The sequence below is a fragment of the Macrosteles quadrilineatus genome, unplaced genomic scaffold (genome assembly GCF_028750875.1).
Source record: "Macrosteles quadrilineatus isolate MER2022 unplaced genomic scaffold, UCM_ALF_1.0 Scaffold_2__2_contigs__length_208266976, whole genome shotgun sequence".
Lineage (NCBI taxonomy): Eukaryota > Metazoa > Arthropoda > Insecta > Hemiptera > Cicadellidae > Macrosteles > Macrosteles quadrilineatus.
In genome coordinates, this window is record NW_026542595.1 from 85,545,557 (window position 1) to 85,558,101 (window position 12,545).

Sequence of the window (12,545 nt, forward strand, 5' to 3'; positions counted from 1 at the left end):
GTGTATACTGTATGTACAGACGTGTTCGCCTTCTTAATGATTGTACAGTTGTCGCAGTGGAAGTGTCGTTGTGCCACACATTGTTGCAACATTCAAGTTGAAAAAGTGTACTTAAATTGAAAATCCCACTAGATGTGATGCACAGTCTGAAATACAGATTTTATTGGCCAAAAACCTATAGAAAATTATTGTAAAGGGTCTGGTGTACAGAAACAACGTAGTGAATGTAATTCTCTCTGGAAATAATACATTCAGTTTGAAAATGGTCAAACTAACATTCGTGAAAAAGTGAAAAGTAGATGCCCAATTAATGTCACCAATAAATTTATTGCTAAAGTTGATGAGAAGATTTGTGGAAAACCCCATTTTAAAATAACAGAGCGGAGACCGAACATTACAACTAGCGGGATTTTCAATTGCAGTGCAGATTCTCAACTTGAATATTGCGACATTGGGCAGTGCAATACTTCCTTTGTGACATCTGGAAAGCCATTGAGGAGGCAAAAACATGTGTACTTAAAGCGCAGATGGAAACATCCTGTTCTTTAATAGGTCTCGTAATAAAAACCACATTTCTTTATACTACTCCTCTCCTCACACAGTTTTCCTAGCCTCATTGTGTGCATTTCTGATTATCAAACTGTGACATTCCCGCAACACTTAATATAATCCACAATATATCAAACAAATTACAGTAGAACACCTAATATCCGGCCTTGGAATTTCCCGTCGTCGGTTTATCCAGTAACTTCCCGAAATAGATACCTAAAATATTTCCCATGGCTGTACACGTAGTCTCCATGATTTGAGCGTTCTCACGGTTTATCTGTTTCCTGTTTATATACATTTTTAGCGGGTTCACTACTACAAATCATGGTTTTAAAATTAGGTTGGTTTATCCAGCCAGGGCTTGGTCTCATTTAGGCCGGATATGAGGGGTTTACTGTAGCTTGCAAAAAATGTAACAAGTACAGTAGTTGCTTCAACCAGCTTCCATACAATACTGCTTTCATTTAACATTCATCAACATTCAACATATCATACTAATGTTGACAAAACGGGTTGTCTCATAGTTATGGTGGCTACTGTAGTCTACCAGTTGGAATGTTAAGAGGTCTTCCAACTCTCTTGCTGTAAGCCAAGTCATTGATATTACTACTTATTCCTGATAAAATAATGCCGGCCTTTATTTGCATGTTTGTTCCTAATAACAAACTAATTTTCTGTTAATTTTTTTAACATAGTTAAAAGTTAATACAGCTATGAGTTTTAATGCCGAGCATAGCTAAATATTTTATCATCATTAAACAATTATTGTGGATGATACTGTAATTTGATTATTATTTTTCTTCGAATTTAAATAACTGGCTTCCAATTTTAAATAACTGGACTTTGATACAAAATATTTATAAGAATATGCATTTCAATCGTTTTCTGAGGCTGTAAAAGATGTTTGAATTTTGACATTTTTATTTAATCTCTTAACTTTTCCTTTTGTTGTGTTAATCACGTTGGTCTTGCTTTATGTAACTGCTGTATAGCGTTGCCAACAACTAATTATTGGCAATATATTTTTGACTAACAGATAAACCGAACATTTTTTCTTAGTTTAATTTTGGTTCATCCACATGAACATTCCTTACACAATCATAACTCACCAGAAAACATGCAAGTGGTGGAATTTGGGCTAATACTGGGAATCCCATGTAATTTAATCAATTCTTTCAATATTCTTTAGTTCCTTTGCCACCTATTCCCGCCATTGTCGTGTAGCCATCCTCGCAAGTTCACTAATCACCTTGCTGAAAGAAAAGCAGTGATATATGTCAATTCTAAATTTGCTAGATACATAAGTCTTCAAATCTTTGTGATTATTCTATTTTTCCCTATCCCTGTTTGTCCGAATTATCTACGTTCCACTGTTGTTGATCTTTCTTGTATCTCTTAATCACACTATTTTAATACGTTTTCACAACTTAAATTTAAAGTGAAGGCGTAAAAAAGACTCATCTGAGTCGGTGGGAAAAACAATCTATAGTTCAAAGTATTGTTGTGATGCAATATTGTGGACAAGGTTGTTTTGGTGAACAACGCATAACAACAATACTGTCGAGGCCCCGGTGAATCTTTTATAGAGAACGATTCAAAATATTACTTGGTAGATCACCCGGGAACTGTATTTTGGATAACATTAGTTACAATGATTTAATTTACGTATTTGTAAATCAAAATGTTATCCAGTGACCAGAAATGAATTATATTGATAAAACTTGTTACTGTTTGATGTTTCATTTCATTTAGCGCTTGGCCTTGTATAATGTTCAAAACTTGTGTCTTTTGTTATGTTCTATATTCTATGAAGAGGGGTTGACTGTGAATAATGTCCCAGTGTTTTACTGATATTGTCAATGTAGTTTACATGTTAATTTTATACAGCATTAATCTGGTAGCTCAATCTCAAAACTGGCAAACTTAGTAAACTTGGCTGAGAGATTTTCAGTAATACTTACCAGAATTTGTGGGTATTGGCTCGATTTTGTTTAGTAAATTTCATACACAAATCCGAGATAAATGTGAAAGGTTTTGATCTATGGTTGGGTAGTGTTAGACTATCTGTTTGTTTACAGACTATTTCTATGTAGCTGTTAACTACTTATTGAATTGAAGTAACTGACCTTGTAAAACAAGATGTAAAAAAATCAAATTCCTCTTTCAGTAGAAAAGCCTGGGTAGATATCAGAATATCTTGTATGCATTTTATGCTCAACAATGGGGTGCTGATTTCATCAAAAAAGTAGTTGATTGTATAGTGTTGGCTTTTGGCTCTTAAATTGATACTGCACAATCGATTTGAAAACTCCTAAGGTATATCATTATGTATGTATTGTTAAGACTTACTTTTTAAATACATTGGTATTAAGAACCCTTTTTTATTTTCCAGGGAGACATCTCAAAAATAAATTCAGAAGGAAGACCAATCTTGTATCCAGACCATGAGGCAAAACCTGTTGGATTTTTTGGAGCTTTGAGAATACCTGTAAGTTTCATTTCGGGTTCTTCAAAAGAAATAAGTTATTGTAATATGGTATGTCTGAAAATACTGTAGTCTTTTGTCATCAAGCTATTTCAATATGGTATGAAAAATTAGCAGGGATTCAGAGTCAAATAAATATATATAAATAAAAAATACTGCAATTTTTAATAACCTTTAGAAGGTGACCGCTCTTATTCAATAAATGGGCAAAAATCAATCAACCATTTAAAATCCAAATGACGTGTTATAAATTATTGGCTCTATTCAGATTTCATCAAAACAAAGTTTGTTGTGTGGAATTTTGCAATATGTTCCAAAGTAATAAAAACTAAGCTGGGTTTTCCTTGGACAAGCGGAGTCCGCTCTCCTCTTGTCTTAGGTAATAATTTAATGCTACTGTTTTCCTGTAAGTGGAGTGGTCAGCCACTGGATGAGTGGAAATCGCTTCTCCGCACTCCACTCTGCGTTTCTGCGCTCAGGAAAAACCTGATGAGGAGAAACAAATTAAATCCTTACAGCAGTACACACTGTGTACATCTCATTCACCTATAACCAAATAATAAACTAAAACTTAGCTTTCATCATAATAATATCTCATCTGAGCGGTTTTGTTACAGGGTGTAGTAGAGTTCTCACTTTGCCTGTTCTTCGCCAAACTGGTCAGTTACACATTCCTCTACTGGCTTCCAGGCTACATCAAAACCTCTAGTGAGTTTATTATTATTTTTCTTACAGTTACCTGACAAAGTGGGCTTCCTTGCCCTGATTTATAGCACGTGAAGCAGCTAATTGCTGCTGCTGCACTTACTTACTTTTGTCGAACTCCTTTTCTTTTACCGCACTAATTTTTTGTTGCCGCACTCCTGTATTTCAACTAAACGACACAAAACAGTGTCCTTTTATTAAGCACGTAATATGTGTACGCTTGAAAATAAGTTGGCAACACTTAAAGATAAGAACACTACGATCAGCTGGTGCAGCGTTTCCAATTTCGTTCAACGCTTGGATTTAGTTCAACGTGTTTGAAAGACTGATTATTTAATGATATATAGTAACTATAAGAAAAATATATGTAACGCGAGTGCCTTTACTGCACTCAAGAAACTTTCCACACTCGCCTGCAGCTCCACGTAAACATTTCTCTCGTGTGCAGCTAAGAGCCACTTTGCACATTAGTTACACAAATAACTATTTATTTTATCACCAAATTTTGGTTTCCAGGAGAACCAGTCACCTATGTAGTTGTGGGGGGAAATGTCTATGATTTGGAATCTACTTTATAAACACCCAAAATGGATAAAAAACTAGCATTGTCCAATCAAAACAATCGGAAATTGGAGTGTCCAATCAAAATTGATCACCACTAACCATCTTTTATATCTGCCGTCTTGTTAAAACAGTATAGGTTTAAATATATGTATCAAGTGTTTTCCAACGTATTTTTATACTTCCCGTAAAGTTAATAACATGTACTATGCTGATTAAGAAGTTATTTTAAACAAGAAAAAGATTATTATTGCAAACAATTGAACACTCCTGACAAAAACTTATTAAAGATAACCTTACTGGAACGCTTGAATTTAAAACATTTAGCTTCCTTCAGGTTTTAAGAGGGTCCAAGTATTTTCAGCCAAGAGTGTCTAGTTGTAGTCTTTAGATTAGAAGAGGTTAATTTTGTTGAAGGAAAGGCTCAAGGCCAGGATAGGATTGCTATTTTTAGTAAAAAGGGGATAGCAGCTAGCTTACCTTAGGAAAATAGTCCAGGTAGACAACAGTACACATAGAAGACACACACAATGTTTTCCCTTGTAGGACTTTCTCAAGTATAGACAAAGAAAGTTGTTCAAAAGTAGTGCATATTTTGTACTTATTTTTAAGACTCTCTTTGTCTACATTTGACAAAGTCCCCCAGGGGACAAAATATTGTGTGTTCTGTGTCTTATCCTATGTGTACTGAGGCATACAAATAAATTTTCTAAGGTAAGCTAACTGTATCCTCTTTTTTCTCTTTAATATAATAGAGCAAATGTATATTTTAGTTTCTTGTGTTTCAGCCACTCTAAATCCTACGGAGAGTGCTGACTTGTCGGTTGTGTTTGACATCGGAGGTATTGTCGGTGGCATCGCAGCTGGCATCATCAGTGACTACAGTGGCAAAAGCGCTTCCACCTGTGCCGTCATGCTCGTCATAGCAGTGCCAATCGTTAGTATTAGTCTTAAAATAATTTAGTAACACTTAAATGGTTTATCTTAAACATATCCCTCTTGGGACTGGTCGACTAATTTGAGTTGATAAAAAAACGTGATGTAATCGGGCGGCAACATTCCGTCAGCTGTCTGCTGTTTGTTATGCTTACAAGCCGACTGTGTTGTCGTATTATTTCTGCTATTTTGAGGTTTGGTTTTGTGTTTGTAGTGAAATAATGATTTAAAAAATGATAGCGGTGTCATTCCTCAACGTTTTGAAGACAGTGATAGTGACAGTGACCCAGACAATCAACTTGTTGAAAATGTCGACCTTGATCCCGAGCTCGAAGGTAACGACTTGGATGTTAGTATCGAATCTCTCAGAGATTATTATTCTGGTAGTGGAGACAATTACTCCTCCACATGATAGTGAAATGGAGGCTTCTGATCGGGAAGATAATAATCCAGAACCTGAACCTAGGCTAGGCCTAGGCCCCCAACTCGAAACCCTAGCCTGGACAACTGGACGAAAGTTCGCCCACCAGAACCTCCCAAAGATGTTACTCCTCAGGTTAGGGTAAGAGAAACTGGACTAAAAATGCACCCCCAAGAAATAGCAGTCCCATTTCTTATTTATATATTTTTCTCACTGCTGGTTTCTGGCATAGAATAAAAAGGAAAACTAATGCATATGCAGAAAGAGTTTTTAGAGAGTGCAAGAAAATGAACAAAAATTTTCCCAACTATGAAAATGGAAAAATGTTTCAGTAAATTAAATGAAGTAGTTTGGTGTATTCATGAGCATGGTTCTAACTGCCAGAAAAAACATAAACGTTTTGGGACAGTAGGCCATCACAACAAATATGTTTTTATTCTAAGACCATGCCTCGAGATTGATTCTTATCAATCAGTACCTTTATTCACATGACATTTGCACCAACACTTCCAAAAGTGGATCCCAACTATGACCCTTGGGTTAAGGTAAGGTGGATGTTGGATAATTAACAAATGTTCAAAGCAATATTTTGTTGCAAGTCAGGATGCGCCGCCCAAAAAACCAGCAAGCGGCAAAGAGAGGAAGAAGATGGAAGAAGACTCAAATAGCTCTAACCCAGACGATCCAGATTGAATTGATGAACTTAAAATTTCTAGGGTTTGTCCTGTTTATAAGAAGGGGCTTAAAGATAAGCCAGAAAGCTATCGTCCTGTGTCTCTTGTGCCTGTGCTGTCAAAAATTATAGAAATAATAGTTTACAATCAGGTCATCTTGTTTTTAGAGGAAAATGAAATTTTGTACAGTTCTCAGTTTGGCTTTAGAAGGGGCAGGGCTACCCAGGATGCCATGGACGATCTCATTTCCCAAATCTTGCAGGCTTTTGAGGCGAGGTCCTATGCTCAAGTTACCTTCTGTGACTTGAGTAAAGCCGTCGATTGTGTTGATCACTCAGACCTTCTTTTGAAATTGCACTTCTATGGCATCCAGGGGGTTGCCTTGCAACTTTTCGAATCTTATCTAAAGGATAGGAGACAAGTTGTGTATATTGATGGTGTTCAGTCTCAAGAGGTTTATTTGAAATATGGTGTTCCCCAAGGATCAGTTTTGGGCCCTCTGTTATTTTTAATTAGTATTAATGATTTACCTCATAATATGCAATGTAGAACCCTTCTTTACGCTGATGACACGACATTTGTTAACACTTCCAGTAACTTGCTGTATTTAAGTAACTTGCTGTATTTAAGTAATTTGGTAAATAACTCTATAGAAGAAGCTTCATCTTGGTTTAGAGCTAATGGCTATCTCTTAAATAAAAATAAAACTGAAAATATAGTATTCTCTTTTAGGCCTTATGACCATGAATCTTTAGCTATAGAAACAGCTGTCAGTACCAAGTTTTTAGGTGTATGTGTTGACCAACAGCTTACTTGGAATACTCATATTGATTGTGTTACTACTAGACTTTCTAGAGTTGTTTTCTTGTTGGGGCGTTTGAAATACTGTGTAACTCCAGAATATATCCGGATGGCTTATTTTGCTTTTTTTCAATCAATAATTAAGTACTGCTTGCTTGTCTGGGGCAATTGTTCAAGAATTGAAGAAGTGTTAATATTACAAAAAAAAGCTGTTAGAATTATTGATGGTTCAGCTGATCTTGAACATTGTAGGCCTATTTTTATTAAATTAAAGATTTTTACTGTTATTAACCTTTATATTTTAGAACTTGTTATTTATTATTTAATAAAACTACCAGTCATGGTCCTGAATGAAGATGTACATCCCTACAATACTCGTGGTAGACATCAAATAAGTTACCAGCACCTCCGTTTGAGCAAATCTTTAAATAGCCATGTTGTTATGTGTAAGAAAGCTTATAATAAGGTAATTATTAATGTAAATAAGTATCCACAAAAAATATTTTTAAAAAAATTCAGTGACTGGCTCTTAAGAAATCCTTTTTACAGTATTGAAGAGTTCCTAGAACAACCTGTGATAAGTCTGTAACTTTGTATCCAAATCTGTTAATTATTTCTATATAGTCTATTTTTGTTTTCTTCAACTTTGTTAATTGTTCATTTGTTAAATTGTTTATAGTCTCTTGTGAATGTTAACCCTGTAGTTAAAATGAATTTGTACAACATAGACTCATACCCAAGTTACCTCTGAATATTTAGACAATGAACATTGAAATTTTATGTTCTTCTCCACTGACAATGTCAATGCATGTAAATGTCCATGATAATAAATGATTTGATTTGATTGATTATATGTTCACCACGGCTTTGACTAATGAACTGTCCGTAAATGAAGAGCCTAATGAGCCCTACAATCATCATGAAATCAATGATCATGAAATCGGGGACTGGCTTATCCTTAAGTTTTTTTTTTAAGACGTTGCAGTAGTGGAGGATAAAAACCTCTCTACCTGTAAGATGTGCAAGACATGTTAGAAACAATAAATTCTAGTGGGCGAATCTGGAAGTTTTTTGAACGGTCGATTACGACAAGATTGGACAGTGGTTGTACCCCCCTACTTTGGAATGATCGACTTAACAACTTTAGCTTTAAAAAATGTTTGAGCAGAATTCTGACTGTCAATTTGAATTTTTTTCTGTCATTTCTTAGACAGACTATTGGTTTGGGTCACTACTAATTTTGATTTTATAGCCTATGTAAACTCTTTGCCTTATGTATGTACCATATTTCACTAAGTAATCAATTATAAATAAACGTTCTTAAAGGCATAACTGGTTATTTTTTTTATTCCTAACCTTTTTTACTCATAAGTTTTAAACTCTGTCTAATTTTACATGGCCTTATAAACTACTAAGGCGTCTTTAATAACTTAAAAGACATCAGACGGCACAAAACACTGTTGCGGACAGGAGAAGTTAGTTTGAAATTTATTGTGTTATTTCAGTACGCATCAGGGTCAAGACCGATTAATTGGATTGACCCAGACACTTAATTTTTTTTTTATAAATCTTAACTTCTAACAACACAAACGGGTCATGGATAATGTTTTTATTATGGTAATATTTTTATTAATGATATCTAGGTAAGTCATCTTAGCCTTAAAATATCAAAATAGTGTACGGTTCTACCCCGTCCACGGTAGCATTGACTAAGTCAATGACGGTAGTCATTTTTTATAAAGCTAATGAACAAAATACTAACTTGAACTGTATATTTTGTTCCAGCTACAAGTTTACAATCTGTATGGAGCTGACAGTGTTGTGATGAACGTGTTTCTGCTGCTGGTGGCGGGATTGTTGGTCAACGGCCCGTACGCTCTAATCACTACGGCAGTATCAGCAGAGTTAGGCACTCACCATTCCCTCCAGGGAAACTCTAAAGCTTTGGCCACTGTCACAGCCATCATCGATGGCACTGGTTCTATTGGTAAGAAACTCTTTTATTGTCTTTTGCTGTCAAGATGTCAAAAACTCAATGTCTATAATAGTGGTGATATTAGTGATTAATGCTCACTCCTTGTAAGGGAGATTCAAGATCCAAGCAATAAAATTCCCTGTTCAAAGGTACAAAAGATCATGACTGCTGTCAATATGTATATATTTCTTTGTTTAGGCTAATTTATGCGCATTAATTCTTTGGTAATTTCTTTTTGTCTGGTCACATTAATGACCATTTAACGAGATACAGTCATAACTTGTATGTAGGTTGTAGAACCAACATAGTTGGCTAAAAAATCACTATCATTCAGTATGCTTGGTATTTGTAAACTCACCTTTTAGATGTGCTATATCTCAGGGTAGGGTGTCGTGCTGGCTTGAATGCTAAGAATTAATAAATTAAATAGTGTCCAAATAATTAAGGTGTTAAACTTACAAAATCCCACAATGAAAATTAAATTTTGAGGTCGTCCAAAAGGTAAGTCCAATGTGCACTGAATTTAAAAGAGTTTAAAAAAAGTTTATACTTAACTTTGAAAATAACAATGATGGAGTTGAGTCCTCTTGAGGTTTACTGTAATATAACTTGATATAAACTGGTTTTCTAGATAATATTAATTAATTTAATTTAGATAAAATCTGGACTCCTTCTTTTAACTAACAGTTTTAACTTCCACTATGGAGTTCTTCTCTTCCCAATCTCAATGTTCACATAATTCATTGTTGAATACATGGATCACTGTTTCACTGCTTCTTGAATTTTGATGCCTTAAGGACTAATTTTGAAATTACATTATAAGAAATTTTGATGTATTGCAATTCTCTTACATATTTAAAAAAATATTACAAATTATGATGTTCAACACCTCTTAAAACCAAAATTTAAATTAAAAAATTCCCAGTTTATTCGCGACTGGCTCATTGAAAATTTATTCAACAGTATCAATGAATTTTTAGAAATGTCCTTGGAAGACAGGATGACTAGTTTTTAAGTAATTCTTGGCAATTTTTGCCTAATGATGTATATTCTATTATAGGGGCTGCAGTAGGACCTCTACTGGCTGGGGTGGTATCTCAGTATGGTTGGGGAAAGGTGTTCTACATGCTTATGGCTTCAGACGTCATTGCATTACTAGTGAGTTATTTATACATATTTTGATAGTTTTAGGTTCTGAAGGTACGTAACGTATTGACAAACACATATCATGAGAATGATTAGAACTACTAGCTCATTCAACCTTAATTAATTAAAAACTAATGTCCCAAAAAAATTACCTGATAAAAAAAACCAGTCAACCTTACGATTCTCCCTGAATATTCTCTTTGATTTTTAACCATTGGAATATTTAATACAGATGCATTGCACAATGTCCAATGATATAAGTCAGTGTCATGACGTCCAAAATATAATTCTAGAGCTCTCTAATGACGTCCAGTATAAAATATTTGGGTGTTGCACGACGCCTAAATCTCATCATGTCCAAAAGTACAGTAACTGCAAGAAACATAGTCTTTCTACAAGCTTTGGACGTCATGGGATTGTTCGTCGTGCGACAGCGCACTTTATACTCTTAAAACTTAGAAGTAGCACCACGTCCAAAGCCACTGGACTAGGCTAGGTTAGGTTAGGCTTTGGACGTGAGGCTACTGCTAAGTTTTTAAGAGTATAAAGTGCTCTGTCGCACATTGACCAATCCCATGACACCCAAAGCTTGTAGAAAGACTATGTTTGGACGTAATGAGATTTTGGATGTTGTGCAACAGTCGAATAGTTTATATTGGGCGTCCGTCGTGAGACAGATAAAAAATTATATTTTGGACATCATGACACTGACTTATATTTTTATACGTCGTGACATACTTCCACATGAAGTTGGTCGGGTGTTACAGTTTACCCATTGTTTCAGTTGCTGACGCGGTTAGTGAAGAGAGAAATCATGCCAATGGTCCAGTCGTCACATACCAACACATGGCAAGCGTGATGTCACAGAAGCTCTGTCTGATTTTATATTCTAACTGAACGTCCCCTGTTCTGAGCCCAAATAAGACTGACTACACATCTTTATACACGCACAAAGTCTTTGAGAAAATCCAGAACTGTGGTTTTTCTAAGTCACGTTAACAACATTTTACAATGTTTATTATTCTAAACATTACCAAGGCCATATGAAAGTTACCTGGTTGGAAGATATGTGATCGCCATATAATAATGATTAAACTTAAAGTAACACTTTTAATTTAAAGGCATTTTTCAACAAAAAAATGTACATTATCAGGTTTATAACTTAACTAGCTTTCTATTTACATAACCAGATTTTTAATTATCATGGATTAAAGTAATGTTATACTTGTAATACGCATATCAATATATTAGTACCTTTCAGCCTCTGCAGGGTGAATATTAATTTATTATTTAAGAAGGGATAGTCTACATATCATTTTTATTTTTTGATATTTTCCCTTTAAGTATTGATTTTCTTTTTATTATTATTTATTATAATTTTTGTCTTTCAGTTTTCCATTTCATTATGTTATAGGTGTAGAGTGTTTTTACTCTAATTGAAAGGTTTAATATTGCAACATTATTACTGTATTGATTATTGATGTCTTCCATTTATCAAGTTGTTTATATGATTAAAGTAGAGCACTAAAATAATACAACATAAATTTTGTGACGAGGAATAAAATAATAAACAAAATTTTTACCCTAGAAATATTTTAACATGGACAATTTTGTAAATTTATACTGATTTTTTGTTAAAGCCATCATTTTTTAAGTATATTTTTTCTGAAAATTATTTTATGGTGCTATATCTATAAAGGCCAGTTAAATTGTTATGGATAATATAAAGAGTAAAAATTACCATGCATGTTTTTCATTAGCCTATGATCAATGGAAGTTTGCCATTTTACCCAAGATGGCTTTTAAAGTAAGGTCAATTCTAAAACAAGATTCTTTCAATATGTTTTGGCACTCAATGTTTTGTAATTAAGTACTCTTTTGATTGGCTTTTATGATTTTGTTTTCAGCCTAATTTACAGTATACCAAGCTAAATTGAACAGTCATAGATTTTTGATTTGTCGAATAAGGAGGATAGCAGCTAGCTTACCTTGATAAAGTGTAGGTAGGCCATAGAATATGCTATCCTCCTTATTCTACAATTCAAAATTCTATGACTGTCTAAGAACCCTTCCATGAACAAAACTAGCCATAGATTTTTGATATTGTGTTAAATTTGGAGTACCAAACTCCACTTAAAGTATTTCATCTATAAAAATACTTGTTTATGTCATATCTAATAACTTATTGAGTTCAGTATATTGGAAAATGTCCCCTGTTTTGACCTAAACTTGCATTGGACCCATCATTCTTTGGACCCAGTGCAATACATCCATTTTTCTATCTCTAGTTTA

General features: G+C 34.3%; 1 protein-coding gene across 3 annotated transcripts in view; it reads left to right on the top strand.

The window, feature by feature from the left end:
* The window catches only part of LOC128985689 (glucose-6-phosphate exchanger SLC37A2-like), a 42,920-nt gene extending 30,927 nt beyond the window's left edge, over positions 1–11,993 (top strand). For all 3 annotated transcript variants that reach the window (XM_054405473.1, XM_054405474.1, XM_054405475.1), the window contains 6 exons: positions 2,942–3,037; positions 3,652–3,742; positions 5,089–5,237; positions 8,918–9,119; positions 10,168–10,265; positions 11,038–11,993. In XM_054405473.1, the coding sequence (XP_054261448.1) occupies positions 2,942–3,037; positions 3,652–3,742; positions 5,089–5,237; positions 8,918–9,119; positions 10,168–10,265; positions 11,038–11,112 (711 nt within the window). In that variant the 3' untranslated portion in view covers positions 11,113–11,993. The remainder of the gene's footprint in view (positions 1–2,941; positions 3,038–3,651; positions 3,743–5,088; positions 5,238–8,917; positions 9,120–10,167; positions 10,266–11,037) is intronic.
* The last annotated feature ends 552 nt before the right edge of the window (positions 11,994–12,545 follow it).